Consider the following 23,401-nt stretch of genomic DNA (forward strand, 5'->3'; position numbering starts at 1 on the left):
AACTAGTATTTCGTTTTCCACACAGGGTGAAGTTAGTTTTTATTCTCATGTAGTTTAAATAATTCAGCAGCTTTAAGACACTGCTGGGTTTCATGGGAACTTTAAGCACATTTTTATAGAAAGAAAAATACTTCACAAAACAGAGCTACTTTGTTATCAATTTAGTCAGTCCAGCTGGAGTATTTAATAGTCTGTGGGCATGTTTTCACAGTCTGAGGATTACACCAGGGATTCCTACAAGAAAACAAGGCATATACATTCTGGAAAATGGATACAATGTAGCCTGCTTGGCATAGCTAGGTACTTGTTGATAAGTTCTCTCTTGAGAATGAGTTTATTGATGTGTGGTGAGAGCTGCTCTAATAAACTCCCAGGTTATAGCATATATGGAGTAGGTGTACTCTGCTTCATCATGGTTGTCAAGAACAGTCCTCAGGAGGTATAGACATATTCTATGGTCCATTAGACTTTGTGTATGTCTAATTCATCCATAAAGCAGATCTGGTACTTGATGCTATACAAGTAATCTGCTTAATAATCAGGGATGTGGGTTTTCCATTTCCTGTGGAAAAATGGATAAAAGCATGGAGTTTCCCTTTTAAGAGAGAAAACTGGGTTTTCCATTTTTGCAAAGAGCTCTCTGCAGGCTGACAGAGTTCCAACCCTGCAAGCAGCTGGGGGGAGTAGGAGGAGGACAGTCAGGCAGGGGGCACCATGTGTATGTGTATGTGTGCACTCACACATGCACAGGGCTGCTAGGCAGCCTGGAGAGCAGCTCCCACAGGTAAGTCTGGTGGGGGGGAAGAGAGAGATAAAGCTGGGGCTGCTGCCCAGCTTGGCAGTGCATGGGACTTGGGGCCTGGGGCTATCCACAGCCACAGGGCCTGGGAAGGGAGTAGGACAGGGCCACAGGAAGCTTGTCTAGTTGGTGGGGCAGGGGGCTGCCTCCCTGCTGCTGTGCACTCCCAGGGGGTCATGTGCCCTCCAGATTTGTGCACTGGGCAGGGGCAGGCTGCCTCATGCAGGCTCAGGCTCCCTGACCTGCTGCTCTCCCCCTGGGGCCTCCATGGTTCAATGTGTGGGACTTGGTGCAACAGGGCAGAGCAGGGAAGCTCATTGCCATGGCAGGACCTGCACCACCCTGGCAAGACCCCCTACCTGCTTGGCAGCAGTGGGAGCAGCAGCTTGGAGTTGTGCCCCCTGCTGCTGCCAGGCAGGCAGGGGGTGCCTTACCATGGCAGTGTGGAGCTGCCAGCAGCAGCAACTTGCATCCCCACCCAGCCCTGCTCTACCCTGCCAGGCCAAGTCCCACCCACTGGGCCACAGAGGGGAGCCCTGAGCTCACAACAGTTAGCCTGCACCCACCCCCTGCCACGGGCTTCACTCTGGCTATGCCACCCAAGGGGGAGGGGGAAGGGGGCTCCATACTCTGCTCTGCTGCAGCAGTCGCAGCCTCTCATGGGCAGCAGCCAGGGCTTGAGCACTGCTGCAGCAGCCAGGGAGCTGTGGGCCCAGGTCCCTGGCCCTGTATCCCTGGCAGCTGGGGGCCCCCTCTGGCAGGTCAGGGAGCAGTGGTTTGGGAGTGAGGGGACTGGATCTGCATCCTGGCGAGTGAAGGGGGCAAGGGAAGTTCTGATTTTCCATGATTAAAAAACTCAAAAACAACTACAGCAAAAGCTGTGTTATCTGGCACCTTACAAGCCAGCATGCCCAATTAACTAGCATGCCAGTTTGTAAGGTAAAAGCGAAACCGGAAGTGCCCACCGTGGAACCACCGGTTTCGCCGAACCGCCATGGCCTGGGGCAAAGCAGCCTGCACCACGGCCCAGGGTATAGGAGCCTGTGCAGAGCCCCCCTCCCTGTCCCTCGGGGCCCGCCGGAGAGGCAGCAATGTGGCAGGAGGGACGGCAACGCCCCGGACATGGCAGGAGAAGCAGCAGCCTGAACAGGCAAAGACGCCTGTTTGGGCCGCTCAGTTAACCGGCATATTTTGTTATCCGGCACTCCCAATGGATGCCAGATAACAAAGCTTTTACTGTATCAAAATGTTCAGGTACTTAGAATTTATTTTATTATAGTGATTGAGACACTGGTAGGCTTCCAAATTGATATATTTACAATTTTAAAGCAATAAGACCTTGCGTTCAATTAATACATCCATCAATTCATACAAATTTAATCACAGATTTTGGGGTTTTAATTAGAGAATTTGTGATTTTTTTAAAATCAGAATTTGCTATTTTTTAACAGGAATCCTGGCTTTCTGTTTAATAATGCATCTAACGTTATTGAAATGGATGCTCATTTAGAGATTGGCCTAACACCAACTAGAGTATCACCTTCATTTGAATGGGCCCCTTGGTCAGGCTTCAAATATAATGAGCACCCCTTAAGAGAACCTGTTTGTCTATAAGAAGGTGCAAGCACTCTGTGCTCCATGACTTTTGTTTTAGGGCAGGTTCTTCAAAGGCAGAAGTAGCACCTAGGCACTTGTCTCACTGATTTTCTATCGGAGATCAATGACTAACTTCTGTAGTTTTCCTTTTCTTTTAAGAACCATATTTTGTTAATACATTTCTTTCATCTTTTTTGAAAATGACTTGACGAGTTTTCTAAACATAGTATTTGAGTTTCAATTCTCTGTAAACTGAAAGTGATAGCTGCGTAAATGAAGCATGAAGCTTGATGGGTTTTTTTGCTCGCCTGTTTTCCTCATGCTCCAGCACTGACAAACACAACATTGTACTGCGGGCAATGCTGCCCATTAAAAAGAAAGAACAAACAATTGAGCTTAGATGTATAAAACTTCAGACTAATGGAATAATTCTTAGGCAAATGCATTCATGCAGAACTTTTGAAAAACCAGAGCATCAGGACTTAAGTATCACGGCTTTAGTCATAGTAAGACAACACAGCCCATCTGATAGATTAAATTCCAGGCATTTTGTCATGCAGAGATAAAATCTAAGGGTGAGATTACACATCACAATTAGATCATGTTAAGAACACATAAAACTTGAATGAACATGCATTAAGGCTCCTTAAACTAATGCTAAGTGTCCTTTAGGTGTCAGGCAGACAAGGTTCCTTGGGTGAATTTGATATCTTTTATTAGACCAACCCAAATGGTTGGAAAATAATTATTAAGCAAGCTTTCGGGTTCAAAAACCCTTCGTCAGGCTAAGGAAGTTTCAGCAGATGGTGTGTGCTCTTCCTGGATGGAATGAAAAGTAAAGAAGCCAGGGGCTGGGCTGGGGAGTCAGGTGTCAAAGTTTCATCACTTTGAGTCAGGATTATCTTTGACCTAAACTACCAGTTTGAGTTATTCCCCTGAGAATAAATGACCAAATCAGTCCACCAGTAACCCAGGAGGCACTGCTCCCAGGTGGACTAACTATGGCCCTGAACTGACATCTGGAGCTGGATAACAGGTGGGTAGAGATGGGGTGGGAAGGGAGGGAGGGAGGGAAAAGCAGTGAAAGAGATAAGGGACCTGGGGGCAGGGGGGAGGGGGAAGGTAGATGAGTAACTGCCAGACTGCTGCCCCCTCATTGGTGCCGACCCCCAAATCACCCCCAACTCCGATTGTTCTCCTGCCATCCCAACTGCCCCCTCTGCCTCCCATTGGCCCCTTCATCCCTAGATTAATACCACACCACCCCAGTCAGCCTGAGAGTGGCAAAGGTGTTGGTGGGGGGCTTCCCCTCCCTGCTTTGAAGCCACACCACTCCTGCATGCTGCAATCCAGCCCTTGTTAGGCCCTACAACTGAAGGGGAAGTAAGGGAAAGTGGGGGGGGGGAAGGAATTGCCAGGCATCTTAGGGCCCCATGGGAGCTAGATCTGGGTGCATGGGGTGGCACAGGCTATAGGGAGCCCAGGAGCAGGCAGGGAGGGTGAAACACCCTGCTGCTGCTATTTCTGCTGCTCTCTGGGCAATCAGGGTGGCAGGACAGTGGTCCAGGGGTGGAGGAGTCACTTGAGGGGTGGTAATGATCTAGGGGTGGAAGAACCAGTTGCAGGGTATGGGGGATCTGAGTGCTGAAGTGGGGCAGTAGGGTGATTGGGGAGCAGAGGAGGCATATGGTGGGAGGAAGGGGAGAGAGTGCCTTCCCTCACCTCCTCCCTGGCCTATACTGTTGCTAGAGCACCAGCAAGCAGGGCAGGCATGGAGCACTTGCAGCCCCTAGCCATGTCCCTGCCTGCCAGCCTTTTAGTGACAGGTCTAAGAGAGGGTATTAACCAAAAATGTGCAACTAATCACCAGGGATCCGGGTTTTCCATTTCCCATGGAAAAATGGAGAAAACCACGGACTCCCTGTTTTTATATGCGAAAACACGGATTTCCCCTTTTAGCTGAGAAATCTTCAGATTCTCTGCTTTTGCAAAGAGCTCTTGTGGGCTGACACTGCTCCAGCCTGCAAGAGCCGATTGCAGAAACGGCAGGAAACCCCCAGCCCTACCGGGACGGGGAAGAAGGGGGGGTGGGGGGGGAAGGCAGGGCCTGAGCCTCTGAGTCAGCCAAGTCTGGGCTCAGACAGACTCGCCCTTTCCCCTGGATCCTAGAGGTAAGTGGGGTTTGGGGGTGCTGCCAACCCCAGGTGGCACACTGCAGTCGGGAGCACGGCCAGGGGGTGATTCAGCGGTGCCCCTCTGCGGGGGCCTTTGTGGGCAAGTGCTGCGGGGCGTGGTGTGGTGGTGCCCGCCACGTGCGAGCCACACACGTCACCCAGCCGGCTGGCCGGGGAGGGTCGCATGCAGCTGGCTGCACAGCTCCGTGGCCACAGTGCTGCAGCAGCAGAGAGGGAGGTGGAGGTGGATGTGGGGGACAGAGCAGGGGCTCGCACATGGCGGCCGCTGCCGCTTCCCTGTGCAGCTGTGCCAGAGGTAACAGCTACTGAGTGCTGTTACCGTGGCCACCATGCAGCGTGGGATGGCAGCGAGGGTGGCTGCATGTCACCTGGCCACCACCACACTGCCACTGCCACCTTGCAGCCGGCCACAGCTCCGTAGGCATGGCTCTGTGGTGGCAGCAGCGGCACACGGAGGTTTTGCATGCAGTGACTGTCACTACTGGCATGGCTCCACAGGTAAGCGGCAGTGGCCTCCGCGTGCGAGCGCCCCCCAGTCACCATCCCTCGCTGCTACTGCAGAACCATAGCTACAGAGCCATAGGATCCCTGCTAATCACTAGTATTAGTTAACAATCCTTAGAATTATTACCTGCTAACTCCAACATGTGATTTTACCCTAAATCCTCGGCTGTGCCATGCTGAAGTTTAGAAATCATCATAAAATTAAGAGGTAACCCAATGTCTAACCTAAATCCTTGCCTATTGTATAAGGGAAAATTATTCCAGGTGTCCTCCTATGTACTGTGAAGTTATTTTTGTTCCACTCCAGATGGATGGAAGTGGCTTCACTCGCACAGAAAAGGAGGCATAGAAAAAAGAAAAATATATTCCCATCAAATCAAGCAAAAACTGAACAACCAAGAAAAAAAAAAACAAAAAACCCCAAAACCCCAAACCAAAAACCTTACAGACCAAATTACAGAAGCATTAATTTGCTGTTTCACTTGTTGCAACCATAGCCAGAGTGCAGTTGGCAGATGTAAGGGACTGGCAGTTGTTATAGCTGTAATAGCTCCAACCCACAAGGGATGCCCATCCACACACCATAGGCAACTAAGGGATGGAGACCAGGATCCCAATAGATAGGCTTCCCACAAGGTCTTTATGCCTTCATTCCTGGGACAATACCTTAACATTTATTTATCCCCCCTTGTGCAGGAAGGAGTGCCAGCAAGAAAGCAATAATTACACTAATTTTAACTCTTAAATCAATTATATTTAATGAGTTTAACAATTTGGACCCTTCCACTTATCAGAATCAAAATATTACAGAAGGTGAAAGTGACCCACTTTTGCTAATTGACATTTTACCTAAGGAGCAACTTGCAAACAAGTCATTATTGTATTATCCAGAACGTTTACTATAGTAATATTATGCCCCTCAGAGTGTGATGCTTAGCAGATAATTTAACAGGGATTCATTAAACCATAGTAAAGCAGACACAAGCAGACAGATGCAAAAAAAGAACTGAGGAATAGGAAAATTGCAGAAGTGATAGCTAAAGATCATGACAGAAGCCTGGGGGCTGTAAAAGTGGATGAGAACAGTTACAGAAAGTTTTGGTTGTTGGCACTTAAAAAAAAAAAAAAAAAAAAAGAAAAAAAAAAAACAGAAAAGAAAAAGAAAAAGGCAACAAACAAAAGAGGAAACAGTGGGAAAGACCAAACTGCAGAACCTGGCTTGCAACCACTGCAATTTCCTTCCCTTCAGGAAAGTAGAAATACTTTTAACTCAACTACAAAATTAACTCTGCTTATTTTGCAAGATAAAAAGTAAATGCCAATGCAAAATTGTGAATAGTTTAAACCCATCTGCTTTATTTGTATGGCAACAATTGATTTAATTCTGTAACATAAATACCTGTTTAACAAGTCCACATTTTTCTGTGATTAAAATGAGCCACCACTACATATATTTATATATTAGCGACGTTTTTTTTTGTTTTTGTTTTCTGTGTGTAATCAAAAAGAAAGCAGATTTTGGGTTACTTTTTTAAACCTGAAATTGGGGATTTTTTTTTTTCTTAAATCAGAGAAAACCGTATCCCTGCTGATCACCTGGCTGACAGTATGCTTACAGTTTATACTAACTAAATAGCTGCTGGCTAGCCCTGCACTGAAGCACCCTCATATCCCAGCAAGACTCTTCACAGCGTGTTGAGCCAGGGCTCCCTGACAGCCAGGGCTGCTGCATCCAAGCTCAAGTATGTTGCAATCCCAGATACACGCGTAGACACATAGCTGGCAGCAATAAGTCTCCAGAGTGATAAACTCTGGAGCTTACAGCTGACATTAATAGGCACATGTAGACATGCCCACTGAGTACACAAGCAAGATCCTCCAGCTGAGCACTGATAAGGTCTAAGGACTAGTAAAGTCATCATCAGCATACTCCAAGGCAAACTTCTGCCTATAAATGTTGCTCATGTGCAGGGATCCAGGAGAAGGTTGGGGGGGGGGGGGAAAAGACAGAGGGAGGGAAAGCCAATGACACCTCCCCCAGGGCCTCCCCACCCAGAGCCAGCAGGTGTGACCTGGAGTGGCTGGGGTCAGCAGGGCCACAGGGATTCCTCACCAGTGTAAGCTGTGCCCCCCTCCGCAGCTACCCTGGCAACACACCTCCGGTGCCTGCCACTGCTTTGAGGGGCACAGCCCCACACTGCTACCATCACTGCAGCCCTACATGCAGGAGGCATGTTGCCAGGGCATTGAGGGTGAGAAGTGCCAAGGAGATTTTTTGCACGGCTCCTCCCACAGGGTTATCGGGGAAGAAAACAGGGCGGCAGGGAACAGCAGGCCCCGTTCTCCGCTGTTACCTGCTGCATTAGGTCACGCCTGCTGGCTCCAGAGGCCCTGGGGGAGGGAAGCAGGATGGGAGCTCGAGCCCGCAGCCTGCGCCTATCCTAGGTACAGATCGGGGGGGGGGGGGACAGGCCCCCCCTGCCCCCTGGGAGCACACACAGCAGTGGGGAGATACCCCGCCCAAGCCTGCAGCAGGGGAGAGCAGGGGCAGGGGGCTGTGGACCCAGGTCCACATGTCTGGCAGCTGGGGGCTGCCTCCAGCAGGACTGGGGGAGTAGGGGCTGTAAGTGGGGGAACAAGGGGCACCAGCAAGGCTGGGGAAGGGGCGGAGGGCTTTAAATTTTAATCACGGATTTTGGGGGTTTAGCAGAGAATGTGATTTTATCATCAGGGAAAAAAAAAATAAAATAAAATCACAAATTCTCTGCTAAGCCCCCAACATCCATGATTAAAAATTAAATAACCAGGGATCCTGGTTTTCTCGGTTTAAAAATTGTTAATTCTCTGATTAAATTCCTCTCCAAAATCTGTTTTTCCTTGATTAAAATGAAACACCATTATACACACACATGTATCAGTTGAACACAATGTTTTATTGATATAGTTACAGTTTAAAAGCAATTTTGGAAGCCTACCAGTGCCTCAATCACAATAATAAATTCAAAATACCTATAAACTTTGGCTTTTGATTTTGGGTTTGTTCCCCCCCCCGCCCATGATAAAAATCAGAGCTCCCCCTGCTTCCTTCGCTCACCAAGATGTGGGTCAGGTGCAGCTGTCGTCCTCTGCCTCCCTGCTTTATGCCACTGAGCAGCCCTGATATGCTGGTGCCTTGGCCATGCCACTCCCAACTCACAGGTCCTTGTGACCTGCTGGTGCCCCTCAGTCCCCAACCATAGCCCCCTGGGCCCTCCCAGCCCTGGCAGAGGGGGGCCCCAGCTGTCAGCGCTAGAGACCTCAGTCCACTGCCCTGAGCTCCCAGAAGCACCCAAGCCCTGGCTACCACTCATGGGAAGTGGCAGCTGCTGCAGCAGCACATTGAAGCATGGAGCCCAGCTTCCCCCCAAATGCTGCCCATGGCTGGAGTGGAGCCCATGGGGTGGAGACAGATACAGGCTGGCTACTACAGGTTTGGGTCTCTCTACCCTGCTGCCCTCCCCCCAGGGGACCTTCACAGCCCAGTGAACGAGACAGCACAGCACGGCAGTGAGGTGGAGAGGCTCAGTGCCACCACTGCGAGTCCCAAGCCACCATAGCGAGATGCCCCTTGCTCGTCTGGCAGCAGCACGAGACTTTACACTGCCACTCCTGCTGCTGCCAGGTGGGCAAGTGGTGTCTCACCATGGCATGAGGCTTGCAATGGCAGCATCAAGCCTCCCTGCCCCCTTCTGCCCTGCCACATCGGGTTTTTCCTGCTGGACCATGGAGGTCCCTGGGGTGAGGGCAGCAGGGTAGGGAGTCCTGAGCACACAGCCACCATCCTCCATGTGTACCAGGTCAGGGAACAAGTCTGGGGAGGGGGGGTGCCCACCATGCCCTCAACCCCATGTGTGTACAGCAGCAGGGAGCCAGTCCCCACATTCACTCCCTATGGCTCTGTCCCACTCCCCACCCAGGCCCTGGGGCCACTCCTCCCAGGCCCCAAGCACCACCCTGACTGGACAGCAGCCCCAGCCCTGTCTAGCTCCCTTCCTCCCTCACTATGGGGGCTTCAATTTCAACCTGCAGGGAGACTTACCTGTGGGGAGCTAATCTCACACTGCCTGGCTGCCATGTGCATGTGAGAATGCACACATGTCCTTGGTGCCCCCTGCCCAATTCCTGTTCCCCCAGCTCCTTGCAGGCCAGAACTCTGCCAGTCTGCAAGGGAAAACCTGTGTTTTTCTCCTTAAAATGAGAAAAATCCACATTTTACTATGTTTTCCCCCCTGGTTGTGAATGGAAAACTCAGATCCCTGGTTATCACTGTCTGGGGAACATTCACTTTATTTATTTATTTATTTTTTTATATATAAAGAAAAGAGAGAGAGGAGAACACATCCTACTAAGAGGCATACAAACACTTCAGCAAAGCTAATTGAGTATTCCTATGGACATCTGAAAGACATTTGGTCTGGCTGTGTAACCTCAGTCCTACAGTGTTTCAAGCCATTGCTTAAAGTGCCCGAAATGCAAAAAAAAAAAAAAAAAATTACTTGTTAACATTAATAACCTGAGAAATCTGGCCTGACCATTTGTGTGATGTGTTAAATCGGATGTCCAATAATAAAATTTAAAGTTTGTCAATTTTATTCATTTATTTTTTGTAGATCAGATAAAACAGGGAGAAGTATGGCTCTATTCTGAAGGTCTGTTCAGTGTACTGTGATTAACATCTCCTACCATTATTCAGGAGAACTGAGGCAGGCTTATTGCATACCAAGTTCCATATTTCCCTCCCTACTTTCCTTCAAGAAAATTATCTCCATAAACTTTGGGTTACCAAAAGAATTTTAAAAAATTCAAAAAAAAAAAAAAAAAACCAGCCGGAAAGCACAATTAAAAATTTTATTGAGCACAATAAAAGGCAACCCATTCAACATTTCATTTGTAACAGAGACCTGATCTTCAAAACACCAACAGATGCTTTTTAGAATACTAAACAAACCAATGAAAGGAGAGGTATGATAAAACTTTTGAAGTTTTCAGTCAACCAAACTTTGGTATGATCAAGACTATACAACCATAGTTTTGCAGTAGAGACTTCACTGCAGAATAGCATTTTAGGAAATACAACCTTAAGACAAGGGGTTAGATAAAAAAAAAACTTTTCCGCAGCCAGTAGGCAATGTAGAGTTATCCTGTTGTGCTACAGAGATTTAAAAATAAAACCAGAATAAGAAATTAAATAGGAGGAAACTCCAGAATTGAATTTTTGCTTTGGATGAGTGACGCAGATAGGCTTCTTACCACCACCATTCCTCTACTTTCTGTAAGGAGTACAATGGAACTTTTTTAATACTGAACAAAACGTACGACAGCTAGCATAGTACTGAAAAGAATACCTAGATGTAATAGTCTGAGAATTATTAGGAGGAAACTGAAATGGTAAATATCAATATTAGTCTAATATTCTAAGTGCATTGTGACCTAGTAGAGCAGTTCTAGCAAAGAACTGGTTGAAATCTTGTGGTATCCACAGCCACAAGAGACTTTTTAAAATTATACTTCTATTTCAATATCTGGCATGATCCAAGTAAATGAACATGTGATGCCTGTGGCTCAGCACACTCTCCTTTTAGACCTGTAAGGCTCTTCAGAACACTAAGTTCTAGACTTCAGTAGACAAGATTTTAAAACCTTAATTACTGATGACAGCTGTATCTAATAATGAACTATAAGAAAAAAACCAAAGAGTCCCAGCATTTCAACTGTTAAATTGCTTTCAAAATGGCTTTGACTCCCTATTTATAGGGCACTTGAGACTCGAGAGCCAACCAAACCAATGGTGGCAGCAAACCAATAAGTGATCTCACAGAATATAAAAAGGTCATGCTCTACTACCTTCCCCATAAAAGTAGGGAAGCCTACTCAAGTTGAATGCATGTACATTATGGTGTCAGACAAATGCAGGCAGGGATCACACCTTATAGGCTTTTTATAAATAGAGATACATCTGCATTTGCTATCTGGACTACTCCTCCATCTTAAAAAAAAACAGGAAAACTGTCATTAAACTATGGAATGTCTTTGCACTCAAAGACAAAAAGGCTCACTAACCATCACAAACCACCTAGATGACCACAAAAAGCAAGATTATACTGTTTGAATTTCATATGCTGTAAAATACAATGCACTGAATAATATGAAGATACCTAGAGTTGATTAAATTTGTTATGGAAATTTATAATTTTGGTAAGTGATATTCACGGTTATTAAAAACAGAAGAGCAATGAAGTTAGGCATCAGTAGCTTCTTTGAAAGTTTAATTAATAGACAAAATTAAATGTGGCAAAATGTACCTTGTATCTTTTAATACAATGTACTAGTTTAGTTTTAGTTTAGAATGCAGATATTCTAGTTTCACAGGTAGATGTGTGGTGAATCTGGTCCCAGTTTTAACAGACATCTGAAGTAACATTTTAGCAGTGACAGCATGAGCAAGTAATCACAAAGCCATGGCCATACCAACCCTATAAAAATAAGACTTGCTCAACAAGTTTAACCATGAGGTATGTGAAGGAGATAGTCATCAAGCTCCAGAATTTTATTTAACTTCAGGGAAAATGCTTTGAACTCTCTCCACTAGGGAGGCAAAAAGATATGTAGCTAACAACCTTAAACAAGATTTAAATCTCACACAGCCAGAGAACCACCTCTTTGTCCATCCAAGTTTTTATTAAATATAAACCAATGTGCAATATCTTAAAGATAGATTTGAGGGATTTCCAGAGGTAGCCCTAAGTTTTGAAATGTTTTACTCCTCTTGCTGTAGTCAGACAAAGAAATACAAGCTACCTGTAAGAATAAGTCACAGGTCAAACCCCTAAAGCCTTTAAGGGAATTCATAAAAGGTTTTTCCAAGATGGAGCTGTCATCCATTTTCAACAAATAAAGATTAATCAGAAAACAAAAGGATCACTAAGTATGCAAGCTCTGAAGCTTTTTAAAAGGTGTTCATTATCAAGTTGTAGTATTTATAATAACGACAGTGCTGTTTGATGCAGCCTATGCAAAGGCACACTATAATCTCTTGCAGTTACAATGGAACATGGCTGAACAGGTAGGAGACTGATTCACCATTGTGTGTTCTTCGGATTGCTTCGGCCAGGATCATGGAAATGTCAATAACCTAAAACCGAATAAAATACACAAGTTTATTATTGCTAAGACCAGCAGCCATTAGAGTCTCTCCTGAGGAACAAGGAATATTCTACAAACGTGAGCCAATTATGCCGAAACTTTGGCAACTATTTTCTAATGTACAGATAGATAAAGTGAGTAACAAGCCTGTAAGGGGTTTATTTAAGGCTTTGTACAGACATTCAGTTTCTCCTAGGAGAGTTGCTTTTCTCCCAGGATAAAGCACAAATGCGTAGATATTCACACCGCTCTCCCTCATCCAGACTACAGCACTTGGCACCAAGAAGTGCAGCTCCCTGTCTGTCTGCAGCTGGGCTGGTATACAGCAAGAGGAATACAGGGCTGGAGGACTCTGGGCCCACAGGGAAGGCACAGAAGACCCACCCCGCACCTCCTTCACTGCCCTGGCAATACCTGAATCTTGGGGCAGTGTTTCATTTTCTCTTCTTGTGGGATTGTGTTAGTTACTACAACAGCCTCAAATCCAGCATTATTAATTCGAGAAATAGCAGGACCAGAGAAGATTCCATGAGTGAGAATAGCATAAACTTTGGTTGCTCCAGCAGATAACAACCTATAGAACAGGAGGAAAACCAGTTACTATGCATTTAAATATACAGATTTTAAATAAGGCCACCTGGCTTTGCCACTTCCAAAGAAATACTATTTAAAAACTAACTGACACATTCCTTCACACGAGAGAGAGAAAGAGGTTAACCTTTGTAAAGATTTAGCAGAGATCAGAACAGCTCCTGGCAAATGAATAATGGCAAGTAATACTAGCCTCAAAGACTAAATTCTAAGTTTGAGCTTTCAGCAAGTAGACCGAGGACATCCAACTGGTTGCCTGTGGGTGCTATGCAGGCAGTGAAGGATTAAGTTGAGGCCCCAGGGTTCTACCCATTCCCCACATTGCTCTGGCTGCAACAGTAGCTGGAGTCTTTAGGCTCCCCTTTGTGCCTCTGGCTTCTGCTGCCTGCACCCACCTCAGGGGGCAAGACACTGCAGTGTGGTGCAGGCTGAGGGTGAGTCTGGTACTGTGCAGGCATGAGATGCAGCAGTGGGAGGGGGTGCAAGTGCGAAGCGCAGTGGTGGGGCATCCCCATGGCACATAGTCCAGGAGACCTGTGGCTCACCCTGCTGAGGCCTGGGTATGTGCAGCCCCCGCTGGTGAGGCCTGTGAGGGTTTCTGTCCCTAGCCTCTTAGAAGCTGAAAAGCCCTAAAGTAGATGATATACAGAATCAAACAAACAACACAGGGAATTTGTGAATACCTTTAGCCCCAATGGGAAACAGGCCAAGTATTTATTTTCATTTGTAAGTCAAACAATTATGTTTGTAAGGAACACAAGGAAAGCAAGAAGCTAGAAGCATTATATATGGTTAAGGAGGGAGAGGAAGAGATAGTCAGACAAGTGGAGTATTTTACTGTAAGCAGCTATCAATAAAAGGAAAAAAAAAAAAAAGCAATGTTATTTGCATGCTACAGGATTTTCTTCATGCAGGTGCTCCATAACATTCATAAGTTGTTGTAACTTGTGCTTTGTTCCTCCTATATCTGGACACTGAGTAATGTGAGCCCAGGACGCAAAAGAAGCATTAAACTGAAGTTTTATAACACCCTTCAATAGAAGGGTCAATTCTAGCAGCAACTCCCTGCTGAAGTTGCTTCCTGAGCAATAAAAGCTTCTTATAATTCAACATCAGAATGGTGGAAAGACTGAGTTGCCATAGTGCAGTAGCTTTACTGCTACTACCTAGAAAGGCTATACTCAAAACCACCACAACTTGCATGAGCGATTACGTGACAAGAGTGAGATGGCCATGGACCTCTGATTCCTTCCCTCCCAAAAATGGTCTTGCACTGAAAAGCCTAGGTAACTAAGATGAGGCATGATATGTAGTGTACATGATTTTAGTGTACTGTTGACACTAAAAAGAAAGTGAAGGAAGCATGGAAAATGAAAATAAGGCAGAACACAAACAACTCCAGACAAGCAGGAAAGGTTACAGGTTTTGACTAACATCCCTTTGCTTTCTTAGTTCCAGGTATGGGAAACTGATGTTTTATACAAGGATTGCTACAAAAACTGGAATAGGAAAAAAAAGGAGAGAGAAGAGGAAGCCCAAGGAGGAGATGGCCCTGAAATGCCAGCAATTTTCTAGCTCAGATAGATTACAAGATGGAGACCCAAAGAGAAACTAAGATTTGCCATAAGGTAGCAGAGAAACAGGTTTTTAGTATTTTCTGTTGTACGCCAAGAATGCTTACTAAAAATGTTTTTCAACCTATGCTTGTTTTTATTTGTACTGTAATAGCAGCAGATCATACTTTCAAATAGGGTGTTCCAAGATGTAGTACAAATATAGCAAGAGATGGTCCTATTCTAAAGAGCTTAGTCTGAAGCCCCTATTCCATAAACACTTAAATGTATGCAAAAAGTAGTCCCAATAACTCCAACTACTATCCTGGAAGTATGTACGTGTCAAAATATAACTGGCGTGATAGAGCCTTTTTGTCACTGAACATACAGCAGAAAGACCAGCTTACTGAAGTGCTGGTTCAGCTGTATTCAGTTTTTCATCCCCACAGGCAAGCAGCACATGCAGAATGGATTATGCCTAGCCTAAAGCTCTGGTGAAATGTTGGATTCAATAAAAAAAAATTATAAGACTGGAAGGCGTGTATTTGTTACCTTTCAGAGTCTTACCTCTTGAGAGCTACAGGAGTTACTTTTAGCAAAACTTACCTTTGCTAAAGCCTGTATTCCTTGCTTCTCTGCTGTAGCATCTCTACACTAGAAGCCAAGGTGCTCACAGTCTAGCTACAACTCTGGGACTGTGATTTTAAACAAGTAAAAGGGCAGAAGGTGGTAGGTAGAACTTGGAAAGTTCTACCTCCTCATTTTGGGCTGTGAGTAGCAGCCTAAAGAAGGGCATTAGTGAAGCAGTCAGACCCTACAATTATGCCTTACTTATCTGGAGTTAGACACTGACTGCACTACCTAGACTAAGCTGACTTGGAAGCATGCATGATCCAGTTAGGTTTGCTTACAATATACTCATCCCTATATGGTGGGGACTAGGGCCAGTTTATACTTACTTGTCTACTGCATGACAAATTGTGCCACACGTGTCAGCCATGTCATCAACAAGAATAGCTACCCTATCTTTCACATCACCAACCAAGACCATTCTGTCCACTTCATTAGCTTTCTTTCTTTCCTTGTGAATAAGAGCAAATTCCACATTCAATCTGTCAGCTATTGACGTAACCCTGTTTGAAGAAAGAATCAAAACATATACTTGTAAAACATGCATTGTAGCAATCATTATATTTAAGAGCAACAGTCATTTGCAAATGCTAGAAGTACAGAAGTGATTAGTAACAAAGCTGGTCCTCCGCTAATCAATGAGTCTTCTAGACACAGCATCTTAAACACTGAAAATTCATTCTACACATTTTTGAGGGTTGAGTTAGTTTTTTGGCACTAAACTACTTGCTTACAAAAAAGGCCTTCATCCAAATGAACACATTCGATAAGGCCAGCAAGAATTTAGCCAGAATTGGAGTAGTTAGCAGTATTTGTAATCCATTATTCTTTTTCAGATGACTGAAAGAGCATGCTTTTGTTACTTTGCCAGGAAAAGACCCTACATGATACACTTTTTACTGGGAAAAATATAGGTTAATTACTACTTACTACTCCCTCCAGTGTCCCAGACACAATGCAAACTGCAATGCAACTGAACTTCTGAAGTTGTGTCTACTTATAGTTACATTATAAAAGCAGATTAAATAAACTTGGGCTATAAAAAGTATCATTAAAAGGCAAAGGAACTCCTTTATGAATCAAACAAAAGCTGCTTACAGACCACTGTTACAAACAGATTTTGGCCTTTGTCATATTGTAGTCCCCCCCCCCACCCTCCATGCAGATATGAAAAGATGACAGGTATGCTGCTTGAACTCTTCTCAAACTGCTTCTATGAGAAGAAAAGGCTGCTCTCTGGGAGTTCAGATACCATCGCATCTTCTGTTTTCAAGGAAACGTTTTTTTCCTTCAGGACTGCTGGTGGGCAAGGGATAGGGACTAAGAAGGATATTGAATTTGGAAGAAAAGAACTACAAGGAGTTTGGTTAGGAAAGGCAAACATTTAATATTTTAGCTACTGTTTAGCTTTTTTTTTTTACCATTTGAATTACTTATGGGTATTACCAAATTTGACTGGTTAAAGACATCCAATTTTGAAGACAGATGTTGCACTTTAGATGAGATGCATGCGAATTAGAGTTTAGGACTGAGATTGTCACATGCAATGTCAAGCAATATACACGTGAACAATCCAGGTATTCATAGTCTTGTATCACCACTTAAGTATTTAAGAATACTAGATAGTTCCTACAGAAGTAGCCTCAATTCTGCAGATACAAAAAGAATTTAAAGGTCTCATTCAGCTGAAAATTACAGACACCACGGATTTAAAAAACAAAATCCAGCAGTATCGTTACCTATAAATTGGCACAGCAGTCAGGTCTTTATTTACTCTAGTTTGACCTTTCTACTGCTTAGCACTTGAAAAATAACTAACAAGTCAGTATTGATTAGTAAAGATTTCCTAAACACTCACAGAGTGACCTTTTTGGCCAGTCTGAGCTCCACTAAAAAAAAAATTATACAAACAACTTTAAAATTCCAATCGCTGCACAATATGTTCCTATTAGAGTAATACGTTTGAATTGTTTTTCTGTGCTGTACCTTCCATTAAAAATTACTCTCTCAAGTCTTCCCAAAGCATCTAAAAATAAAAAAAACTCATAGACTGATAAAGTCAGCAGATAGAAGACGATCTTCCAAGTACAAACTATTCATACACCACCCAAAACAATGGTGAACCATTATTATATTCAACTTTAAAAAATTCCTACAGAAACTAAATCTAAAAAGTGACCTTTTTTTTTAAAAAAAAAATCAGAAAGAGGCGATTAGAAGAGGTTAGTGGTTTGACATTTTGTCACAGTGCTGTTTTCCACAATACGTACACCTGTTTACTCAGACGCATTAAGTATCAAGAGGAGTTTTATGCCTTACTGCACTGATAAGATTCCTTTTATAGGGTAAGCAGCCAATAGGAAAATGAGTAAAGAAGAAGTGAAGCAGCCAGAATCCAGATTTCCCAAACTTTGGAGATCATACATGAAATTGTTTCTATTGCTGTAATACTTCCAGATCTATGAAGGAAACAGGCAGAAGGCAGCACCTAATAATGAAGTGTGCTCTTGAGCATAAAAGCTTATGCATCTGATTCAGGTAGCCTATAAAAAGATAGATCTTGATCTTGTCTTCTGTCCGACTTCAGATGAACACAGCTAACTACCTATCTCCACTTACGCAGAAAACATGAACGTTTAAAATCAAAACATTCTGTTTACTTTTCAGTCACTTCTATTGCTCCTAGTGTTAGTTCAGTGGACCTTCTATTAAAGAGTTCAGGAAAGAAATGCTGTACCCCAAACAGGGTAATGCAAGTAAACATCTGCCAGTTTCTTTACATCATTAGGATATTTCCCCCCCAAATTTGGTTGGCAGAGAAGATGAAAATATGAATCATTACATACAAGCAAATGTTCCTTGGGAATCAAGTCTGTAAAAGAAACCAAGAAAAGTAAGTTTGACAGAAAGAGATGTGCATTTCTAAAGTTTCATAAAAAGCATTTTTGAGACCATAGGAATTGATGCGCACACAGAATTAGCTTCCTCCGGAAGAACTCAGGCCTTCCAACCAACTCCTAGCCAGCCCAATTGCCCTCTGTGTGTGTGGTGGGGGAAAGTTGTTGCAGTAACACCACTCATGATTCTGTCTAGAGCACCATGTTTTGTCACTTTAGGGCAGTTGACCACTAGTAGTGAAAGGACCAGCAAGCCTAATACCTCCTGCCATCCCTTCTCCACTGATAGAAAGCTAGGAGGAGGTGGAGGTCTACGTCTTCTTTCAATTTCAAGAGCTGCATCACTAATCATTTTTGCCTGAGAAGTGTTCCACCTGATATGGCACACATTTTATATACTATTCTGTACTCTGGCATCAATCTGACCATCAGAACTAGGTAAAAGGCAACATGCTCGATGAGAGATGCTAAGGAGTGAAGTAATAGTGCAAGTCTGGCACTTCTACATCCTCCCAATACCACATAAAGCAAAAAAACTCATTTCATGTTTTCAAACTGATGTTCTGAGATGCATAGCACACAACTTGAGTGATTCCCAGAAGGAATACAACCACTCTACAACAAAAAGATGACTCAAGTAAGCTCTTACCTAAACTCCAGCAGGTAAGTGAGGGCAAGCCAAATGCTTTAAAAGAGAATGGAAGCCTAGGCAGCTCCAGAGCTAAGCAGGAAGTTCAACACCTGGGCTAAGGAAGCAAGCAGCCGGAAAAACCTCTTCCCTCCTGTAAAGAGACTCTGCTAATAAGGTCATAACCAGGGAACAAGAAAGAAAGATTTTCCTTAGAGTGAAGAAAGTTCTTATTTATTACTAAAGGCAAGCAGCATTGGAAGAACAAGTGTCCCATTACAACAGAATTGGAAGCCATCAGCATTTGCAACCTATGCTTCATACCACTTACAGCAAAACCACAAAAAGTCATATATATTGGTAGTTGAACTCAGTGGAAACTGACTGCTTGCATACTACCTTTTTGCTCCACCTGCATCAGGTGAAACTATGATACAGTTTCTCCATTCCAAAATGTTCTCTTTAATCCACTGCAACACTGCAGGTTCTGCATATAGGTTATCCACCGGAATATCAAAGAAACCCTAGAGCCCAAAACAGAAAAATAGCTTTTATCAGTGTATATTAATTCTCCATTATTCCTTGCTGGCAACTTAAAAAAAACAAACACTCATACACAAGGGAAAATTTTGAAGTCATCACCGGTTTTAAACACCTAAGGTAAATTTTCAAAGTGTGCTCCACCCTGGTCTAATTCTGCTTTTAATGGAATAGAAAGCTTTGGTGGGAGCACAATTAGGCCAACACTAAAGTCAATAGTTCGCACTTTCTAAAAATCCCATCTATAAGCAAGATAAGGAAGAGTAAAGATCACAGGTGACTTCCTACTATAAAGCCAGGGAGTAGCAGGGCTTTTGGGGTTTTTTTTATTGGTGGGGAGGGGATGGGGAGCAGGGGAGAAAGAAATGTAAGAATACAGAAAGAAGATTAACCTACAAATTAATATCCATTAAAAAATTAAGATTTTTTAAAGAATAGCTTCTGGACCTCATTGTCTTCCACCACTGGAAAAAATGTGCTGGAGTACAAGAAAAAAAGATTCTGAACCCCACTTAAAGCAGTACATGTAGCCAACACCTACTCCACACATCTGAGGCTACATATTAAGACTTCTTTCAATAAAACAAAACAAAACAAAAAGTTAAGAATGTAATTTTTAAGTTTATACTTTACTGTTTCAACAAGCCAAATCTCCGCTTCTTGATTAATGTGCAAGAACTGAAAGAATTATTTTATTAGCAAAAATACTGAAAAAATATTGCACTAGATACTGTCTACTGGGGTCTCTGGTACACTTTAAAGTTGCTCCAAAAACCTACTGAAAAGCCTCACTCTGAACTGAAAGTGCCGATGATTGCAAATATACTACCTAGATCAGGGTTACTCTATCAAGAAGAGAGTAGCTGTGACTTGTTGATCTGCAATTTCTCCATTGCATTTTGCAGCAGAAATTCATATTTTAACGTTGGTATAATGTCCTTCCACAACTCCCTCCCACCAACATCTTCAAGTATCAGAATTATGTTTTCAAAAAGGTGCTCTCTGCTGTGAAAAGAAACAAGACTAATGCAGTCTATGAAGAAAGAATTAACCCGTCTCAAACTCAGTGAAATTCCTAGCCACGAACAACAAGAACCTGTAATTACCTGTATTTGAGAAGCATGCAAGTCCATGGTGATGATGTGGTCAGCCCCAGCAACTGACAGCATATTGGCAACAAGTTTTGCTGAGATTGGAGCACGACTCTGAGAAACAAGCCAACATGCATTAAGAGAGCTGTAAAAAGGTGATAAAAGTAGACTAAAGCTTAGATTTGATACACAAAGATTTTTCCTTTACATTTTCTGCAATATCCCAACCTGTTATCACTTGTTAATCTCAGTGCAAAATAAGAAAGTACTACTATGTAAAGTTACTGAATGAGACAACGGGATATATAGTGACAAAACTAGGAGGAAGAGAAGAAAAACTAAAGTGAAGGCCCTTTAACACATCTATTTCAGAGAACTCTATGCTAAACAGTCTTACTAAATTAGACTTTCAGTGGAGAGTCTTGCTAATAAATTTATCCTTTTTTTTTTTGTAGGTTAGTTTATCTGGATCGCACTGTTCTGATCTGCTTATTACCTCAGAAAACTCTTTGTAAGTAGTGAAACAGGAATAAAAAGGGGGAGGAAAGTCATCACTTAAGATTTCAGCTCATTCTCAGAGATGGGCAACACCAATTTCCTGACACCACAATTCACATGCACTGAACTTAGTCCTTAAAAGGGTCTCCAAATACAAAAAATAAAGCAGAGTGGATTCTGCTATTAAAAGGACTATGGGATATCAAAATTAGTAGAAATTTTTTGCTCACACTCCAGAAGAGAATGTTCTTGCTCACACAAAGAAGAGAACTGATAGGTATGCATGCAACAGCTCCATCTGGTGGAAAACTGGGAATTGGAATGGATTTGTTTTGAACAGACCAGCAGCGCCCAAACCAAAACTCCACAGAATCCAGAGCATGGGACTAACCCTAGATCCAGTGGAGACAGCATTAATGCCAGCTCTTAGCTTTCATTTGTTTTGTAACTGTGGGGGGGGAAAAAAAAAAAAAAAAGAGCACAATACATCTGTTGCAAAGAACTCAGGAAGACCATAAGAGGTCAGAATGTTTTGGACACTATGGATTCACAAGATAAATCCAGAGATTTTAAAAAGGAATGAGGATTTCACACCTAGAAGTGCTAATACTACATGCCACTGTAAAACGATCTTACAGCATCATCATTGAGACACAGTGCACTAGGCAGTTCAGGAACTTTAGAATACTTTAACCTTAGATGAAAATTCCTAAAGCAATTTCCATTTTTCCCCCCATATAAATGAGAAAAATTAGCCTGTGTTATACTACTGGCAAATCACCTTCAGTTATTTGCTAGCAGCTACATTCTCATCTGCCAAGTTACTGCAAAGAGGTTATTAAGTCCCTGTAAAAATTCCTCCAGCTCCAAAGCACCTCTGCTCACCTACCAATTTTAGTGTGCAAAATTAAGTCAAGGTATGTCACTACCAATGTATAATTGTGTCCCTATTGGTACTTGGTTATGCCACAAGTCCCATACCCTTCATTGGTTCAAGTGGGATTTCTATGGTTCTAACCCTGACCTGCCCAAATTACTTTGGATCAATAGCACTTAGGTGGTTCCACAGCGCAAAGCAAGAGCTTCATAATTCTTTCAGAGGCAGTCTACCATGATCATAAAAACCACCCCACCAAAATGAACTTATAAAAATCTTCTTCATCTTCTGCCCTTTGTATTAATCAAGTTAAAACTACTATATTTCCACCTAGTTCTCTAGCTGGCAGTCAGGCATTAACTCCACATTCAGGCATCAGGCTTCCAGAGTGGTCTGCAACCCCTCTAAAGTAGGTGATCTTACAGCATCATAAGTCACTGAAGCAATTCATCTCTTAGTAAGATACAAGTTGGCTAAAGCTTTTTGGATCTTCCTTGTTTTATTATAAACCTTTTGGGCCATGATAATCCATATTTCTGGTCACCTAGTCAACTTGGTTTGACTGCTCAGACCAGACATTTTTCAGGTCAGCTTTAAGACGTTTTGGAAACAACAAAAGGTTTCAATACAAGTTTTGTTCCCTGCTGACACGATTTGATTTCAGCCTTCATGTCATCTCTCAGTCCCCTAAATGCCATTTCCACTTCTTCCACTTTCCACAAGTACCTCAGCTATTTGTTTTATGGTTAGGAGCCTGAAAGGGGGATTTCCCTTTCACTAGTGATGTCTCCTCTTCCCCAGCCTGTACTATAGAATTCATGGCATTAATAAGCCACTTGCTTTATAAGGCAGCAGTATCTGAAAATTTAGCATCAGAAATTCAAAAGGCAGGAAAGCTTCTAAAATAATGTTGTCTAAAGTAAGACACTACAAAGCTTTCTACTGGCAACTTTTTGGAATTAGTCAGGTAAATCCGGTCATCATCTGTTCAGATCAATAAAACATTTGTACTGAACAAACAGGAAGTGATACGAAGAACATTTTCAAGCTGACCCTGGAAAATGCACAGGAAAGCACAAAGTTTCTCAGTCTGACCATAAGGTATAAGCATGTGATAGCTGTTTGAAGGCTGTTGGGAATTACGGTTATTAACTATTATTAGGTGCCATTCAACTAAAACAGATTCCAAACAAATTTACAAACTCTGTATTCAAAGTCAGAACAACCTAGTGCATGAGTGCGCACACCCCTTCACCCCATTTATATAGTCAATATATGCAGATACATATTGTAGAACATAACTGATATGGAAGAAAGTGCAGCAGTAGTCAGCAAATCTTTTCACGTCCATTAAGATGAACCCTTAAGGCAAGTCAACACTATGACCGGACATTGGTTCAATAGCTGAGGCAAAGTTTCCTGTATTATTTATTTTCTCTTGGGGTCTCCTACAAGACACCACATAGTGTCTTCCCTGGGTCTATCCCGGGGAAGATCTTAGAAAAGTTTATTAAAGAGGCCATCCTTAATGGACTGGCCAACACCAACATCTTAAGGGATAGCCAGCACGGGTTTGTTGTGGGTAGGTCTTGCTTGACCAATCTCATTTCCTTCTACAACCAGGTGACCTATCACCTGGACAAGGGAGAAGAGATTGATGTCATATATCTTGACTTCAAAAAAGCCTTTGACCTGGTTTCCCATAATCACCTCTTGGAGAAACTGGTCAACTGTCGCCTTGGGTCCTCCACGATCCACTGGCTGGAAAACTGGCTCCGGGGTCGGACCCAGAGGGTAGTAATTGATGGAAGTCACTCATC

General features: G+C 43.3%; 1 protein-coding gene across 2 annotated transcripts in view; it reads right to left on the reverse strand.

The window, feature by feature from the left end:
* Positions 1 to 9,967: 9,967 nt before the first annotated feature.
* Positions 9,968 to 23,401, reverse strand: part of PRPS2 (phosphoribosyl pyrophosphate synthetase 2) — a 20,066-nt gene continuing 6,632 nt past the window's right edge. The window contains exons 2-6 of one of the 2 annotated variants that reach the window (XM_014519315.1): positions 20,222 to 20,320; positions 18,975 to 19,099; positions 15,380 to 15,553; positions 12,691 to 12,850; positions 9,968 to 12,265 (exon numbers count right to left, since the gene is read on the reverse strand). In XM_014519315.1, coding sequence (XP_014374801.1) covers positions 12,173 to 12,265; positions 12,691 to 12,850; positions 15,380 to 15,553; positions 18,975 to 19,099; positions 20,222 to 20,320 — 651 coding nt within the window. In that variant the 3' untranslated portion in view covers positions 9,968 to 12,172. Of the gene's footprint in view, positions 12,266 to 12,690; positions 12,851 to 15,379; positions 15,554 to 18,974; positions 19,100 to 20,221; positions 20,352 to 23,401 lie in introns of both variants that reach the window. The other variant, XM_025202524.1, reaches the window with a different exon arrangement.

This window comes from Alligator sinensis, unplaced genomic scaffold (genome assembly GCF_000455745.1).
Source record: "Alligator sinensis unplaced genomic scaffold, ASM45574v1 scaffold312_1, whole genome shotgun sequence".
Lineage (NCBI taxonomy): Eukaryota > Metazoa > Chordata > Crocodylia > Alligatoridae > Alligator > Alligator sinensis.